General features: G+C 41.5%; 1 protein-coding gene across 2 annotated transcripts in view; it reads left to right on the plus strand.

Annotated features, from left to right (window-relative positions):
- SEL1L2 (SEL1L2 adaptor subunit of ERAD E3 ligase) overlaps nt 1-10,415 on the plus strand; it is a 113,832-nt gene extending 103,417 nt beyond the window's left edge. Inside the window, exons 18-20 of one of the 2 annotated variants that reach the window (XM_047770365.1) lie at nt 1,383-1,555; nt 9,947-10,075; nt 10,216-10,415. In XM_047770365.1, the coding sequence (XP_047626321.1) occupies nt 1,383-1,555; nt 9,947-10,075; nt 10,216-10,335 (422 nt within the window). In that variant the 3' untranslated portion in view covers nt 10,336-10,415. The remainder of the gene's footprint in view (nt 1-1,382; nt 1,556-9,946; nt 10,076-10,215) is intronic. The other variant, XM_047770366.1, reaches the window with a different exon arrangement.
- Nucleotides 10,416-19,342: the final 8,927 nt, after the last annotated feature.

Here is a 19,342-nt window from a genome sequence, read left to right on the forward strand (position 1 = left end):
CAATGCCAATGATTAAGAGCCTCAAAGTTCTCTCTCATGAGAGAGAGAGAATAAACTAGTAAATACATGACAGTGATATTGCTGTGAGGAAATAAAACATGCAGATGGGAAGGATAAAGACTGATGTGTAGTCTAACAAGGTAGTCAGAGAAGGCTCTGAGAGGGAAACAACATTTGCAGTGAGAATATGGAAATGAGGATGAGGGTTCGATCCCTGGCCTTGCTCAGTGGGTTAAGGATCCAGCATTGCCTCGAGCTGTGGTGTTGATCATAGACTCCGCTCTGATCTGGCAGTGCTGTGGCTGTGGCGTAGGCTGGTGGTTGTGGCTCCCGTTCGACCCTTAGGCTGGGGACTTCCATATGCCACAGGTGCGGCCCTAAAAAGACAAAAGAAAGGAAGGAAGGGAGGGGGGAAGGAAGGGAGGGAAAGATAGAAGAAAAGGAGAGGCCTGAGAGAAGTCAAGAGAAGAAAGTGCTTGTGAAGATAGCTCCAGGGAGTCCAGTCCAGCTTAGAGGTCCAGTGAGATAGGACAGGGACATGGCCAAGGGATTTGGTTGCATGGAAGTCATAAACCACCTTGAAAGCAGCCATTCCAAGGAGAAGGAGGCAGAAGCCAGACTGGAATGGGTTAAAGAGTATGTGAGAGGTGAAGCTTTGCAGTGATTATAGAAGACACTTTTGAAAAGGCTGAGTGTGACATGAGAGAGCAATGGGAAGAAGTTACAGGGAGATGCCATGGGATAAAGGGTTTGCTTTTGTTCATAGATGATACTACAGTGTGTTTGGGTGACTGATGGGACCAGAAAAGGGGGAGAAACTGGTGACACAGGAGAGTAGAGTTTCAGGAGTGAAGTCTGAGAAAAGGAGGGGTGGGATCCAGTTTCCCAAGAGTTGACCTACCTTCAAAAAATGAATTTAAAAGGTAAAATTACTACTTTTTTATTCTTTAAGGACATTTGAGTGTTCCCACTGTGGAGCAGTGGGGTAAGAGCCCAACCGCAGCAGCTTGGGTTGCTGCAGTGATGTGAGTTTGATCCCTGGCCCCAGACAGTTCAGTAAAGTATCCAGTATAGGCACAGCTGTGGCATAGGTTGCAGCTGTGGCTAGGATTCACCATGGCCTAGGAACTTCCATATACTGTGAGTGTGGCCATTAAAAAAAGATAAAAATATTAAGGATATTTGTACTATACCATGGGAGTTACCCCTCAGTGAAGACAGTTAGCATTGTGTTTTAAATCCCTAAATCATATCTCATCTTGATTCTGGGATTATGAGTGGTTTTTTTCTTCTTTTTTTATATTGAGTATCATTAGGTTGAATTACTGGGAACTACACATGAATAATTTGAGATTTTTTTCTTGTTCTAATATTTCTATTAGGCAATGCATTCGCTAGAGTGAAAATCGGAGATTACCATTACTATGGCTATGGGACTAAGAAAGACTATCAAACAGCAGCCACACATTACAGCATCGCAGCTGACAAATACCAGAGTGCACAAGCCATGTTCAATCTGGCCTATATGTATGAACATGGTTTGGGTATCGCAAAGGTAATTATACTGGTAATAATGCAAACCTAGTAATGGCAGCTATACAGGAAGGAAAAACTTATAAATATTTTGCATTTCATTGATGTCATCAATGTAGAGAAAAGGAAAAGACCGAACACTTGCTGAGTCCCTCCCACATGCCAACACATGCTATGTAGCCTAACATAAACTCTATGGGGTAGAATTTATTTTCTCCATGACCCCCAAGGACATAACTAATGAGTGGAATAAACCCAGTCTTGGCCAATTTGATTCATAATAAATTCAGTGTTGTTTTCCTGCCCCCACTCCCTTCCACCTCCAGGCCTTTTTCCATTAAAATTTTCATTGACTCTCAAGCTCTCAGTAGTAAGGAAAAAGTGGGAATGACTTCAGAGCTCTATAACAAGGTGGCATTAATTCAGAAATTTCTCTTGAACACCCAACTGTGTACATGACACAGTGATGAGTGCTCTAGAGAGGCCCAAGAAAATAGGTCTCCATCCTTCAAAGACTACACTTGACTTGAGGAGACAGGGCATAGTCATTAAGAAAAGAGCTAACACCACAAGGTGATATTGGATAAATCCTTTAGGCAGTAAGTGTAATTAAGGCAAAAGATGGCATTGAGGTCTGACAGGGTGAGAAAGGTGTATTAAATCTCAATAGTGATAATAATAGCCAGGTGTTGGTGTATTATGTATACCATGTCATTTAAATCACACAGCCACTCCAGGAGATGCACCCTGTCATTGCCCTCCTTGTGTGCATCAGGAAACCCCAGGGCGGAGAGGTGATGTCATAGGGCCGAATTTGCAAAGCCACTGGGAGGTGGAGCCAGAATTTGAACCCAGACCTGTCTGACGCCATGTTCTGGTGGAGAGTGGGCCCTGCATTACTGAATTTCCTATGCTCTCTTTTTCCTTCCAGTTGTGCTAGTAACTGAGAATTATTGCTATTGGTAGGGAATTTCCTAACTGACTATCGCTCGTGTGCACACTGCAGCAAGGGCTTCTTATTCAGGAGCTGAAAACCCAGCAGCAGAGATCCGAACCTTCCTTTTGATCACTTTTCATCATCCCTGCACATTAAGCAGTGAAAAGAATCTCAAATCCAAATGCAGTCTCTTTTTCCCATTCCTGGAGGGTGCAAGCTTCCTATGTTTATAAAATTGGGGTGGGGAGGAGGTAGGAGGCTGGATCGAATAGCTGAAATGGATGATTTTTTGAATGTTATTTAGTCATGACCACTCCACCATCGTCCACCTCTGTGGAACAGAACAGTGATACAAGTCCTGCCCCAGGCCTTGAGGCTAAAACGAATAAGCCTTTGTGAAAGGGCTTTGTAGTGAAGCAGTGTGTGGAAAGACTATTATTTAGATCAGAAGAGAATTTGAGTGATTGCTAAGTAAGGCTTCAATAGGATTAAAGATTTGTTCATCATTTCCCATGTGAAACATAACCATAATGGTGAGAGGAGTATTGTCTATATAAAGTATAAAAGTGACTGCACCCCTTGGGTTAAATCAAATTTGCTCTTCTGCCCCCCTTTGATTCAAGAAGGACTGGGTCCCTGGACAGCTCCTGTCCTCACCACAGTGAGGCCATTTAGCCTTGATACCCCAGGAGCAGGGAGGGGAGAGCACAGGGCCGACCACCTGGACAATGCCTGCCAACAGGTGGCCCACCTGTCAGGGCTTCTGTTTTCCTGTGGAGTCACTGCTGGGCTCCCTCCTAGACCCTTTCTTCTCCATGTCAAATAGCAATTGCTGAGGCATCTATTTCATACATCTGGAAAACACTTTGAAGTTTCTCTCTAGACACATTTCTGTTCTTTTCCATCAGGGTTCTTATTAAATCTTGGGTAGTTCATTTTGATCAGTCTCTCGGTCACAGGTATATTTTTCCCTACAGAAAGTCTCTACATTAAAAAGAGAAAGAAAGAGAGAGAGAGAAAGACCTGGACATGAGAATTTTAGATTTAGTTAATGAGGGGCCATTGCTGTTTGTCTTTATTAATTTCTTTTGTTTAGCAATTAGTAAAATAATAACCGAGTACCCAGGGGCCAAGTTTTTTCATCTTGCTATCTCATAGTCAAATTAATGAGAAAATAGCACCTTTTTCTAATTTTTAAAGTGAATATGCTAATAATTAAAAGCCCAAAGCTTGTTCCAGGGATGGTTAATGAAAGCAAAGCAATTAGGAGAATAGGCTTTCACAGCACCCAAGTCATCCAGTAATTACAGATTCCTTCAGCCAGGCTCTCCACAGTCCTCTTTAGTAGTTGAAACTCATGCAAACCAGTGGGAAAGATGAGCCCAACATCATTGCCAGGATGTCTCTGAGAATCAGAAAAGATTTTGGTAAACTCTGGAACTAAGCCCTCTGGAAGAAGGGAGTAAGGCAAACATTGACTCTTGGTAAAATCAATGTACAAGTATAGGTTGTTATTTTTCTCCTCTGTTTTTAGGAGCCGATTTAGGGACTAGGGTGAGGTAGGTGAATGATCCTAACAGCTTCACTGAGAAACATCTCATTCCCCAATGTCTGACTTAAGCTTTCTTAAACCGTGGTCTAGGACTGACTACACCATTGTTTTGGGGACACAAAATAATACTTGAGGAGAAACTGACAGATGACCTGAACTGATTTAGAAACAAAAGCGCTCAGCTCACAGGTTGTTATGAAACTCCTTCTCAATTTATAATTAATTCAGAAGTACTTCAGAAATTACACCATGAAAAAAACCTGTTGCCATCGTCTTCTGCCCATTCCTTCTGTTCTCATCCTGGGTCAGACCAGAATTTCTACTTGTTGTGACGGCTTGTTGTAATGGCTTCTCAGGTCTCCCATTCCTAGTGTTCTGCCTTAAACTCTGGTGAAGAAAGCTCTATCCACCAAAGATTTGTAATTCCCAGTGCACAGAAAGGGCTTGTTGCTGGGATGAGTCTCCTGGTCAGAGACTATACGTCCCAGCTCCCTTCACATCCGTGTGACTAGTGCTCACCAAAGAAATGGAAGTAATAGGAAAGAGAGTCATTTCTGGGCCAAGGCAGCTAAGAAGTAGGTGGAGAATCTCTCAAAGGCTCTAGGGGATGGCAGAATAAACAAAATTTACCACCAACCAGGAATATACACACTGTATCGCTGAATGTGTTAAACCACTGAAATTTGGAGGAGTATTTGCTGCAGATGTTAGCATTACTTTAGTTAACACATAATATAGCTAACAAAGCCCCATCAGGTTATTCTTGATAAAGTACAACTCACATACTGTTGCCCCCTCCACCTTACTTCCCCCCAAAACTTGCGCACACATGCCTGCACACAAATGTAAGCAAACACATACAAAAATAAAAGATTCTTACTGGCTTTCTATTGCCTAATGAAATCCAAATTTCTTACCCTGGCATTCAAAACCCTCCTTGACCTAACCCACCTTGATAATAATGACCTGATATGCCACTTTTTTCCTATATATCTTTTTTTATAATGATTTTTATTTTTTCCATTATAGCTGGTTTATAGTGTTCTGTCAATTTTCTACTGTACAGCAAGGTGATCCAATTACATATACACGTATACATTCTTTTTTACTATCTTTTAAGCTACTTTTCCTTTCCTCCCAAGACCTTGAACTGCACCCTCATGATCTTAGGTCTCATCATCCCATATGCTGGAATGATCTTCAGTTTTGCCCATTGAAGAACCATCCATTTTTCAAAGAATAGTTCCAATAGCATCTCCTCTGTGAGCTCTTCAATGAAATCCTATACTTAAAAGATATATGCTTCTAATCTACCGTGGTAGGTTGCTTTTCTTCATTATATTTATCAATATATTATATTTTTCTTCATATATTTATCAAGTCCTTGTTTTGTGTCAAGAAGCACTGTGTGCAGTTCTGAGGATACAAGAAGACACCTTTCAAAGATTTCATAGTCTACTGTGGAAGAGACATGCCCATAGCTGTAGTGAAAGCCTGAAATGACAGCATATATGCACACACAAGTGAAACACTATCAACTTGTTAAAGAGAAAACAATCCAGGCAGAGGAATCGGTGCTGGAGGTCCTGTTCAAAAACGTTTTTGTTAACATAGAGTTTAAGAAACATATGATACTCTTTATTTTTTTCGTTGTTTTTTGTTATGTTTTTGTTTTTGTTTTGTTCTGATCCTCTTTTTAAAATGGAAGAGAACATGTATGTTTCAAGATAACGATTAAGAAATCTATCTAAATTAAGATGAAAGATTCAAAAAAACACAAAAGGTAAAAGGAAATTATCCTTTGGAAATGAATTTTTCAATCTATATATAGTTAGAGCCGTTAGATAACATACTTTTAGGATCCTGCAGGGAAGATAAAACCACATGTACTGAATAAATTATAAATAAATCTCTCAAAAATAAAAGTAATTATGGCACAAAGCATTTTTTATTTCTCATTTGTCTGGTCTGACCACCTATGGAGTGTTAGAGCTGAAGATTTAAATACCAGAATAGAATTATTTTCTGGAAAGGCCAAGTTAAAGTTAGAGATTAAAATGGCCTTCTCAGAAGTATAATAGGACAGAATATACATCTCTTAGAAATGCTCATAACCTTTCTTGAAATAAATATCTATTATCTAATGAAATAATCAGAAATGTGCCAAAACCTTGTGTGTATAGCTTTGTTAGAGAAAAAACCCTACAACCAGAATACTCCAAAATAGAGGACAGGTATATAAACTATTGTGTGGTAGTATACTATTCCACCACACGTAGGATTTTATGGCCTAGTGGCTGAGTGAGCAGGCTAGAAGCAGACTATCTGGGTATCTCAGTTCTGCCACTTAACAAGACATATGAATTTGGGTAAGTGACTTAACTTCTCTGTGCCTCAGTTTCTTCATCTTTAAAACAGATATTATCTGCTCTATAGAATTGTCATGAGTTTTAAATAAACAACAGTGGTGACTGTCACACAATAAATATTTAATAACTATTAGCCATTATTATGAAATACTGTGCAACCATTAAAAATAAAAATATTACAGACCAAAGGAATATCTTAGGACATGGTATATTGTTAGCTTAAGAAAACAGTAGATAAAATGTCATGCAGAATGAAAAATTCCTAAATTAAAAGTATGTACATATGAATATATATATAAAAGCTGGAATGCTGGAAGGATGTATATGAAATAGTAGTTACCTCTGTACAGTGAGATTGTAGGTGTTTTTTTTTCCTAATTTTTTCACCTGTATAGTTTCAAAGTTTTCTCTAATTTATATATACTTATAATAAGAAGACAAGAATGAATTATTAAAAAAAAACACTTCTGTCCCAGTATAAGAAATTTTTGATGACACCCAAAGATTCAGGGCTGGAAAACTCCTGCATCATGTAATTGAGCAGTTTTCATAAACCATATACTTTATTGCTGGAGAATTCTGGATCTTTGTGTCACAAGCAGCTTTTGCACATGTGAACACTGGGCAGTACTTTGGCGCACCTGACATTTTGGTTAGCAACATTTAACAAGTCTGTAGATAGGCTTACATAATCTCCTAAATCATTGAATTTAAAGCAAAGTAAGCTCAAATGTGCCACAAAAAAGTTAAATGTAAGTGGAGTAGGTGTGCCATGGACTTATTTAATGAACGCTAGCCATCATCGAAGCACTATTTATCAAAGGGAAATTTTTTTGTGTCAACTATTTGGTGGGTTTTTTTTTTTTAAACTAAATAGGAACAAAGAACAAGAGTCTTTTCTAGAGTCTAGTAATAAAATTTTCTTTTATATCGGTTGCCCTAATTATCCAGAAGTGTTCAGGAGTTTCTTTCTCCGGGAATTTTAAAGACAGACTTTCCCATCCCACCCCATGTGCACTGCATATTGTGAGGCCGCCTTGGCCAGGAAAGAGCTCATCCCACCTTGAACAGTACTTCTCTGCTGTTTTTTATGATAAGCTAAGCGACTGAATTGTGATGTTTGTGCCTCAAGAAATAATAACTATTGCTTGCTTCAAGTAAGAATGGAGAGCCTGAGATATTGCCAAAGGCTGCCTTTCCTTGAACATCCCTATCAAGTAAACGTGCCTTTCACGTGCGGGGTGGAGGGGGGTGACACCGCTGTTGTACTCTGCAGGTGCCTTCAAATGAACACCCGCTGAATTTGTTGGAATGAGAGACAAATTAGAGATTTTACAACATTCATTTTCTCTGTTGCCAGGAAGAGTTGTTCAGAACAGTCTCCTGGATTTTAAGTATTTTAAGCAAGCATTATTTCTCTTTCTCAAGCAAATAAGTTTACCAGTCCACAGAGCTTTGGAAGAAATTAAGAAATGCGCAGAGAAGACACCACCTAGGAAATGGGTTTATCAGGGGTCTCAAGGATTCACAACTATAGAATCTTTTGTAATGGAGGTCTGGGAGGTGGAGAGGAAAGGCAGACAGATATGACCACAATTTGTGAAAAATCCCTCTTCTTCCTCTTTTTTTGAAAATAATCCACAGGCACCCAAGCAAAGTACAGTTCTGGAACTGGCCCAGGGCACTTCAGACTTTAAAAGCAACTCAGCCTTGTCGTTACTCTTTCTGGGAAAACAAAGCAAATATAAAACAAATGAATACAAACCATAAATAGGTGAAAATTAAATCTACCATGGCATAATCTATTGGGAAAAAAGTTCCTAAAAATATAGTATGTCGTTTATAGAATCAAATTCCAGCCTCAGGGAGTTCTTGTTGTGGCTCAGCAGGTTAAGGGCCTGATGTGGTCTACATGTGGATTTGATCCCTGGCCTCCCTCAGTGGGTTAAGGAGCCATTGTTGCTGAAAGTTGAGGCATAGGTCATAGATGCACCTTAGAGCTGGTGAGGCCATGGCTGTGGCATAGGCCAAAGCTGCAGCTCCAATTTGACCCTTCCATATACTGCAGGTGCAACCAGAGAAAGAAAAAAAAATTCCAGCCTGTAAACCAAAATACTTTATTTACTCATTTTATTTTTATTTTTTTATTTTTAGGGCATATGGAAATTGCCAGGCTAGGGGTCTAATCGGAGCTACAGCTGCCGGCCTACACCGCAGCTACAGCCACAGCAACTTGGGATCTTAGCCACATCTGCTGACTACACCACAGCTCATGGCAACACCGATCCTTAACCCACTGAGTGGAGGCCAGGAATCGAACCTGCAACCTCATGGTTCCTAGTCAGATTCATTTCCACTGAGCCACAACGGGAACTCCTATTCACTCATTTTGTAAGTATCATCAAAGACTTAACATACACTCAGCAATTCTTAAGCACTGGAAATTCCAGAGTAAACAGGCAGTGCAAGCCCTAGTCTTCAAGGATCTGAAAACAGGCAATGAATAAACAAATTCCATAACTTCAGGCATGATACGTACTATGAAGAAAAGTAGGAATTTTAAATGCTTGTCACTATCTGTATTGCTACTTGCTTTGGGAACTGTACTGTTAGTGTCTGTTCTCCTGCCCCTTTAACTGGAATCATACCTAAAATCTGGTCCAGTGATATCCAAGAAAGCTTTTTTGGAGACTGTATTGGTTTTCTATGGCTGCTCTAACAAATTACCACAAATTGGAGCTCCCGTCGTGGCACAACAGAAACGAATCCACCTAGAAACCATGAGGTTGCAGGTTCAATACCTGGCCTCGCTCAGTGGGTTAAGGATCTGGCATTGCCATGAGCTGTGGTGTAGGTTTCAGACACGGCTTGAATGTGATGTGGCTATGACTGTGGCATAGGCTGGCAGCTGTAGCTCCGATTAGACCCCTAGGCAAAAAAAAAAAAGATTTACCACAAATTCAGTGCCTTATAACAACACACATTTATCTCACAGTTTCTGCGGGTGATAAATCTAGGTGAGCTTGACCTGTTCCTCTGCGTAGGGTCTCACAGGCTGAAATCAAGGCTGTGTTTCTTACTGGGAGTTCTGGGAAGAATCTGCTTTCAAGCTCATTCAGGTTGTTGCCCAAATTCAGTTGCTTGTGCTCATAGGACTGAAGGTCCCATTTGCTTGCTGGCTGTTCACATCCCTTCTCCTGTCCATGTGGCCCCTCCAGCACCAGCAAGTTGAGTCCTTCCCATGCCTGAAATCTCTGACTTCTCCTCTGTCCCATCTCTCTGCCTTTCTCTTGTGCTCTATGAGAAAACTCAGTGTTCAAGAGTCCATGTGGTTACACTGAGTCCACCAGGTCATCCAGGACCATCTCCTGTCTTAAGGTTTGGAACTTTAATTACATTTGCAAAATTTGCCATTGTAACATAACATATTAACAGGTTCTAAGGATTAGGGTGTGAACATCCTGGGGGAGGAGGGAAGAGCGTTCAACCTACCGAAGATATTTAATTATTCCTAAAGAATCTGCACCTAATGAGCGTGGGCTGTTCTATTTCTAGGACATTCATCTGGCCAGGAGGTTATATGATATGGCTGCTCAAACAAGTCCAGACGCTCACATACCTGTGTTCTTTGCCCTCATGAAACTGGAAACTGTGCATTTGCTCCGAGATATCCTGTTTTTTAATGTAAGTTTTTCGCAAGTAAGTCCCAAATCCCTGAGCAAATCCAATGAGCAACTCCTGGGTGGTGAGATGGAGGGAGATGATGGCTCTGAATGAAGTGGGAGGCCCGGATTTATTTTTGACAGATTGTCCCTTGCCAACAGTTTACAATGAGATGGAAATGGATGAAACTGGACAACACCCTTGGACCATACTGGGATTTATTTGTGATTGGCCTAATTGTTGCTGTGCTGATCTTCTTGCTTAGAAATCGCTATGGGTAGGATCTGGACCATAATAAGACCTGCTCATGGGAACCAGTTCACTTCAAGTTATCATCATTCAATAAAAAATGTCCCTGTCAGACTCAAGAGTCAGCCGCTGATTTCCCTGCTGATAGGCCTGTGATGGAAAATGGACAAAGGTTGGGACCTATCCTCTGAGAAACCACTTCAGACCTCCTGCCTAGTTGAGATGACCAGTTGCAGGAGAAGGGGTTGCTGGAGACCAATCAACTAAGATTTCCTTACAAATATGTCATCTTGGTGATCTAGTCCTGAGTGAGGGATCAAGACCACCCATTTTCATGTGGTTATAACAACCTGTCCCCTTTAGAGAGGACTAATGGGTTTCTTGGCTCCTACAAACATAGTGAAGTTGAGAGGAGGGGAAGTGCAGGGAGGGCAAGAACACAGATCCCTCAGAATCTGATAAAGGCAAAAATTACAAACAGAGCCTTTGTCTTATGGGGATGAGCTGATGATCCACACTGTAGCTCTAATGAGCAAAGTTCCTCGTGGCATGCTGTGCCAGACGACCAACTTAGACTCCTGACGGGGGCCTCCTCTCAAAGCTCCCTGCGGTTGTATAGTGAGCAACACCATTTGCAAGTCCATCTCTTCCTTTCCTCATGGACCCTGGGGAATCCCCATTGGAGCACTCAGAGAGAAGGATGGTACCAGCCTCCTAGGACAGCCCCTACAGGGCCTAGGTGCCTATCTCCCCTTAGAGGGGAGGACTGGGGCCCAAGGCTGGAGCAAGGGTGGGAGAGAAGAATGCGGGAAGCCCATGACTCTTGTCAAGGGCCAGGCTTGAATCTCACCTCTGCAACTCTTTAGCTATTTGACCTCATTGAGCCTCAGTTTCCTCATCTGCAAAATGAGAAGATCTTAGAGAACTAGTCTGAGGATTAATGGAATAATGCGTGCAAAGGAATTATGACAGGGCCTGGCATCTAAAGTGAACTCCATAAATGATAACTTTTAATATTCTTCAAAAATGCATGGCATTTTGCTTGGAACATGGGAATAGCTTAGTTGGTAACAAATCAGTGTGGTTTCAGTGCCCTTGGTTAGTTCAGACAAAATTCTGGGTTTTTTGGTAGGAAAAGATTATGCTTGCCTACTTGAAAACCCAAAGGAGGGTCAGAAAAAGAGTTAATTAATAACATTGATCATAAGCAGAAAGTAAAGTGAAATGGATTTGGAACCAAACAACCTAGGTTTGAGGTCTAGCTCTGTCCCTTAGTAGCTCTATGACTTTGGGCATAATTTGTCCAAATCTCAGTTTTTCCTCCATAAAGTGGGATTAATTCCTACCTGACTGGATTTGTGAGTTTCAATAAGCCTAAATTCACAGGTGCTTTATAAACACTGTACACACATATACTAGCCACGGTCATTTACTTGGCTATCAACTATCCAGGCCTGTCTGAAGTCCGAGTGTTTAGGATTTCCTGGACACAATCCCTGACTTACTAGAGTGTTCCAAGTCCAAAGGAAGCTAATTTTCAAACTTGAAAGGAAGTTTGCAAACATAAAAAGAAGGAGCAGGCATCCAAGCCTCAGGTCAGAGCCTAACAGGAAGGCCAGCCATTGTGACATCTCATGGATGTCTGGTATGTGAGCACATCAGAGATAGGAACGTCCAAAGAGGGGGAGTGTGGAAGATAAAGTCAGGTCCCCATGACTGGGTGGAAAAACGAGCTCCTTTTCAGTAAAGTTTGTGAAAATGGCGGCAGGCAGGGCAGAAAGGGAGACTACTCGGCTTGCTGTGTATCTTCCTGAGATAGAGGAGTGAGCGCAGCGCCAGCTTATCCATTTCCCATTTCAACTCATTGTTCCAAGGAAGTGTGAGCCAAAGGCTTTGAAAACACGAGTGGTTTAGAGTGTTTGCATCCTTCAACTGTCCATCTCTGGGCTGCTCCTCCAAGAGCCGCTGCCACCACCACTGCATGGACTGTAATGGACTTGGCATCTGCCCACACCTGAGCAGCTGAGTGGGGACTGACTGCTGATCAGTGTGCACTGTTCTGCACAGTGCCTTCGCATACATGTCTCAATCAGAGAACTCTGGGTTGCAATAAAATACACCCAGAATTCCCATTGTGGCGAAGTGGAAGCGAATCTGACTAGTATCCACGAGGATGTGGGTTTGATCCCTGGCCTCACTCAGTGGGTTGGGGATCCGGCATCGTTGTGAGCTGTGTAGGTCACAGATGCTGCTTGGATCCTGTGTTACTACAACTGTGGTATAGGCTGACAGCTGTAGCTCCGATTCTAGTCCTAGCCTGGGAACTTCTGTATGTCGAGGGTTCGACCCTAAAAAGCAAAAAAAAAAAAAAAAAAGAAGAAGAAGAAGAAAGAAAATACACCCTGTCAGCTATTCCCTGTGGTCTCCAGCCAGCCCAGCCGCAAGCCTTGTGAGGGCAGCTAGGCCTTGTCCTCTCTAAGTATCCAGGGCCTCCTACAGAATAGGTGCTCACAAGTACTGGGTGACCAACTTGCCCACATCCGCACTCCTCACCCCCAAGCCAGTCTGACAACCCCTCCTCTCAACAAGAGCCTGTCAAAAGTGCACAATGACTCACGGTTTTATACCCCACACCTGGTCCTTCAAAGTTCTTGACTCCAGCACAAAGGAGTTTAGAATGGAGTTGATCTGCGATTCCTAGTTTTCTCTCCTTGGGGAAAGCTGATGCCCTGGAGGGGGGTCTACAGCTTTTAAAACTCCTGATGCCAAATTAAACAAGAGTCTCTGGGAGTGGGAGTCAGGCAGCAGAGCCCGGGTCAAGGTCTGCTGCAACCTGCAACACTGAACTGTGCTCTAAACAAATTCAATGTAAGAGGGTGACTGAGTTTTGCAAAAAACTCAGTATCCTTGGATGAAGAACCGTGCCAGGGGCATTCACCACTGTACTTCCTGGTGGCCGGGCCTTAGCTCTGCTGGGGTTGCATGAATGACATCAGACCTGCCACAGGTGGCTGGATAAGACTCTGGAACATATACCTTCTGGGCCTGTCTCTCCAAGACCAGCTAGTGACCTCAGGCAAATCAGCCTCTCTGTGGGATGCACTTTCCTCAACTGCAAAGTAAGATTTCTCTGATATCTTACAGCTCAAAAGTTTTATAATTCCAATCCAGCCTCTCAGGTATAACATTAAGATATATAACAAAAATGTCTTACAATCTTTCCATGTGTGACAAGAATAATTTTTTAGGCTGTGAGATTAGTTTAATTCTTAGCTTTTGTTCTTTTTTTCTGCCACCTAATTTCATCCAGTACTTGTTCCTGTGTTTTGATATGGAAACTTTTTTGTAGCATGTGCTTGTGTGAAATGAGTTATCCTAATTTGTCCATTAAACAGAAAATAATTTCTAAAAGGTAAAGTTTCTCTGAAAGAAATGTTCAATCTTCACCTAATAGAACATTAGAACAAATCTCTTATATTTGAGATTTGGATTTTGCTATAGAGGCAAAATGGCTGTCTGAGGTCCTGTTGCTTATTCTCTTTTTTAAAAAGGACGGTGATTTTAAGGGGTATCTGTTTATTAATCAATCTTCTTGTGTGAGCAAGAGGGAATTTTATGTAGGATAAGTGGTAAGCTAGCATCACAAGAGCAGTCAATAATTTATTCTTGAAAGCTTCTCTAAAATTCATTCTGTCTGGAATAATAATAGCTAGCATATCATGCTTATAATGTACCAGGCAGTGTTCTAACCAAATGTATTACTAACTCATTGGATCTTTGTGACTACCTTCCCCAAAGGATACGGTATATCGTCTTCCCTCTTTTCCAGAAGAGGAAAGTGGGGTCAAGCAACTTGCCCAAGGCACACAGCCAGAATGGCCAGGTCCAGAGTCTGCGCTTTTAACTACTGCATTGGGCTGCCTTGAGAAAGTTCATAAACAACTCTTGCAAGTGAGTGCATTCTGATAACAATGTTGTTTCCCTGTAACTATTCAAATTATTTAACAAACCTTTACACAGCCAGGCATTGTGCTAGGCTGTTTCCCAAAACATGTTCAAAGTGTTGCAAGGTGCTCCTTGATGAAAGAGCTATTGGCTCATTAAGTCTGGAAGATGCCATAAAGTATAGACTCCTCTGGGAGATTCTCCACATGAGCGTATGAAAGATTCTGAGAAGTCTTACGTGTAAGATCCAAATAACTTCGTGTGGCTCAGCTTTTCCAAAAATACTGACCTCTGAAACTCTTCTTCCTCCCCTGCTCCAACTCCCACCTTCTCTTGGAGCTCCTACTAACACTGTAATTTGAGGGCTATTGCACCAGACATGTAAGTCCTTTTATGAGGTTGGTTTTCTAAGCATAAGAAATAATTTTGGTGCCTCTGCTGGGCATCATTCTAATGCATCTAAGAATGGCGCATAGCAGCTGAGTAATTTACACAAGGTAAGCTGGTTAGTGGGGAAAGGGGAGTCAATGTGCAGGTCTGATTTCAGAACACATGCCGATCACTCCACCAGGCTATCTAATGACAACCAGACATCTTGCCTGAACTGGAGACCCATCGTTTCACAATATAACACCCAGTCATCTCTGATGCCGGCCCCAGTGGAGTTCTATTATTCTGTAGGAACTAGCCCTTCTCTGTTTCCCAGTCCAGTTGCCTCCTGCTCTCCATGTCCACCTGCTGTGTATCCACCAGGATAAGAGCCTAGCCTTGAATCCCAACCAAGTGGCTGGTGCCCGGAATTCGACATATAATGTCCCCAGTGCCCAATGCCTGTCTTTCCAGCGTCCTACCACTTGCTGGGCTCACAGGGGTCCCTCGTTGTTTGGGCCTTCCCTGTGGCTCACTGGACCCTAGTCACTGCTCAAGGATCTGAACACTTAGCTGAAAGGCAGAACCTGTGGACAGAAAACATCATATTAATTGCTAAAGGAGATGGAACTCACAAAAAGCCTGGTGGAGTGAATAGCACGCGCACGCATTCTGAAATCCGACTGATTATGCAAGTATCCCTCTTTTCCCAAATATCTTTTAATGTTCATTTCTTTTCTACACAGAAGCTAATCCATGGTTAAATTCTTTTATTTCATCCTTAAGGCATATTTACTGAGCTATAAAAACCTTAGTTTCAATATAAGCCATACTGTAATTGTTTCCACCTAGTGGATAAAAATGGTACTAAAAAGGTTTGAAAAGCATAACTTGCTTCATTGCTACTTTAGGAGGTACACCCTTCTCTAAGGGTTAGTTTTTATATTCATATCACAAAGCTACCCAAGTGTCTATGGGTAGCTTTCATCTCAACAAATCCTGCAGAAATTTTTTGTTTTAAAACTGGAAGTTTTCATGTATACTGCCACCTCTGGAATTCTCCAGATCAACAACCTCGAATATAGCTAAGAACCAGGAAATAACCCAGGAAAAGCTTCCCAGGAGCCAAGAGATGTCCAGGTTCACACACTGAAGCCCTATTCGCCTGACAACTAAGAGAGCAGAGAAGAACTGGAACCCAGCACATGAGCCTCAGTGAGGATTTGTTAAGGAAACCAATGAAGCCTGAGCACTTTACTTCAAAAAAAAGTCCTCACAGAACCTCCTTCCCCTTTCCTACCTCATACACCATCCCAGAAACCTTCCAATCCAAATTATTATTATTATTATTATTATTTTTAGGGCTGAACCTGCAGCATATGGAGGTTCCCAGGCTAGGCATCTATAATCAGAGCTGTAGCCGCCAGCCTACACCACAGCCACAGCCAAGTGGGATCCTTTGACCTACACTACACCTGTGACCTACACCACAGCTGACGGCAATGCAGGATCCTTAACCCACTGAGCAAGGTCAGGGATCGAACCCGCAACCTCATGGTTCCTAGTCAGAATTGTGAACCACTGAGCCACAATGGGAACTCCTCCAATCTGAATTCTAATCTTACACTAGAAAGGGCAAGAAGAACTACTCAAAAAGTTTATTTTTGTCAAGCCATTAAGATTGACAGCCAGTAAGAAAGTGTTGGAAAAGGGACAAATCACATCATTCTTGGGGCCAATGTAGAACAAGCAATGCAGCACAGGTTGTGATAACAAATGTCAAGTTATAAAGAAAAAAAAAGTTGTGATAACAACTGTTGAGTTATAAAGAAATAGTTATATTCTATACACTGATTAAGAATGTAACGTATTTTGGGAATTCCCATTGTGGCTCGGCGGAAGCGAATCTGACTAGCATCTATGAGGATGCAAGTTCGATCCCTGGCCTCACTCAGCGGGTTTAGGATCTGGCATTGCCATGACCTGTGGTGTAGGTCACAGACGTGGCTCGGGTCTGGCATTGCTGTGGCGTAGGCCAGTGGCTACAACTCCAATTCAATCCCTAGCCTGGGAACCTCCACATGCCGCAAATGTGCCACTAGAAAGACCAAAAAAAAAAAAGAAGAAGAAGAAGACTGTAGTATATTTTTGGAAATATTTTTGACAAGACATTTGAGTTCTGCTGCTTAAAAAGATGAGTCCTTAATCATTTGGAAAACACAGCTATTCGGAAAACTTAATTTCCTGAGATTTTCAAACAAAGCTTGATAGGGCAAGCAGATATTAACTAAAGAAATAATTTTACTACTGTCACTCATGTTAAACAGGAATTGTCCTCAATTTGTTGTGTTAATTCCTCTTTATTTTTTTAAACCAGTGGAACTTCTTTTTGAGATAGCTCAAGGTAGATTCCTCCCCAGCCCCATCCCTCCATCCATATATTCACTGTTGGCCTGAAATAAATGAAAGTTAGCATGCTTGGTAAGAAACATCAAAAACTCACAAAAAGATAAAGTGAAAGTACAAGCCTCCTTCCTGGTTTCTGCCCACTTCCTACAAAGCCAACAGAAGTTCAAAACACCGGAACCGGCACAGACTCTTTCCTCAGTCCCTTTCCTCAGCAATAACCACCAACAATTCTGTATGCAATCCTCTAAAAGAAATATTAGTGCAGAGTTCCAGTCGTGGCTCAGCAGAAACATATCTGACTGGTATCCACGAGGATGTGGGTTCTATCCCTGGTCTCGCTCAGTGGATTGAGGATCCAGCTTTGCAGTGAGCTGTGGTATAGGTCAAAGATGCAGCTCGAATCCCATGCTGCCATGGCTGTGGCATAGGCCAGCAGCCATAGCTCCAATTTGACCCCTAGCCTGGGAATTTCCATATGCCACATGTGCAGCCCTAAAAAGGAAAAAAATATATTAGTGCATATAAATATGTGTCATTTAGGAAACCCAGACACCATGGAATGTGTCAGTTTCTCAGACATCAGTTTACACTTTAATATGTGGGGGATTTTGGTGGTTATTCTGTCCCTTCAAATCTGAAAATTAAACTAAAAAATACTTCCTCAAATTCTGCTAAGTATTCTTTTCTTTTGTATTAAAAACAAAAAAATAAAACAATTGAGCTACCAAGAGCATCCTAATTTCTGATATCAATGATTGTCGTAACTAAAGAGAGCAGAAACAATCATTTCTTTTTCTTCTATAAAACATTGGTTTTTAACTATAATTTAGTCTTTGAAAGGGTACATTTTCCACATAATCTAATTTGATTCAAAATGAAGCTGAATGTCTACCAAGTAAAACACAGCCCAACTCAGGGAGCTTGGTGCTTGGATGGCAGAGGGAAGGAAAGCAGGCAGGAGAGAGAGACACAGAGAGAAGCAAATCCCATAAGTCACCTAAGGCTGAGGGGGAGGCTGTGCTGTCACATGAAAAGGACAGCAAACGGTGGCACTGACTGGTGAAGGCTCACTCTTGCGTGCTTCCCAGCTTTCTTCCTGCTGCCTCGTCATCACCTTCTTCCACCCACTCTACACTGCCCAAGCCGGACTGCTTCCACATCATTTTTTAAAATGATTTTTTTTTCCATGATAGTTGGTTTACAGTGTTCTGTCAATTTTCTACTGTACAGCAAAGTGACCCAGTCACACATACATATATACATTCTTTTTCTCACGTTATCCTCCATCATGCTCCATCACAAGTGACTAGATATAGTTCCCAGTGCTATACAGCAGGATCTCATTGCTTATCCATTCCAAATGCAATAGTTTGCATCTGTTAACCCCAGATTGCAAGTCCATCCCACTCCCTCCCCCTCCCCTTAGCAACCACAAGTCTATTCTCCAAGTCCATGAGTTTCTTTTCTGATCCACATCATTTTGATCATGATAATGGGACAGTGGACTTGGATTATAATATCAGTGCCAAAGGCCCACAATGACAAAGCACAATCAAACAAACAGCACTTTTCATCACTGTGCAGATACTTTACATGTGATTTTGCCTCTGTAATTCTTTAAAACATTCTCCTCTTACCTAAGGTAGTGTATAAAATGAGGGGGGTCTCACCCAGAGCATGGAGGTGAAAAAGAAATTATTAGAATTCTCATGTTTTTTTAAATAAAAAGGTGAGGAAGGATTCAATAAAAATAAACACTCTTCCAAAGTACAAAACTACATAATAGTTCTAAAGAGATTCAAAATCCTGTTCCTCTGCATGGCAAAGAAAAGAGTATCACAAATAATTCTGATTTAAGTATCTTAGAGTAGCTGTTATAAAAGTCTACATTTTAATTCTAAATGAGCCAGATCACTCAAGAACCTACCACCTTGTTCCTCCCCTCATCACTGCAGCTAACGTCCTCTCATCTAAATAACAAAAGATCAGAAGGAGAAAAAGGTACAGAATGTCAGCATGAGTAACATTTTTCCATCAAGTCAGGTATTTATAGAGGAAATGGATTTTTCAGAGAAGTATCTTCTTGCTTTCTGGCTGACTCTGCAAATAAGACATTCAAATCACTACATAACAGTATCCAAGTGAAAACAGAAACCATGTGAAATTGAAATGGTTACTAAAGATAGATGGAATGTTTAGCTACTCCAATTATTAGAAAAGTCTGATAGCAAATAGCTTATATATTGCTTCCTGCTTCAAAATGCAATAAATGTAGTTGTGAAAGTTACCCATGAGTGATGAAAAAGTCTGAACTAC

Source organism: Phacochoerus africanus, chromosome 3 (genome assembly GCF_016906955.1).
Source record: "Phacochoerus africanus isolate WHEZ1 chromosome 3, ROS_Pafr_v1, whole genome shotgun sequence".
In the NCBI taxonomy this organism is placed as follows: domain Eukaryota; kingdom Metazoa; phylum Chordata; class Mammalia; order Artiodactyla; family Suidae; genus Phacochoerus; species Phacochoerus africanus.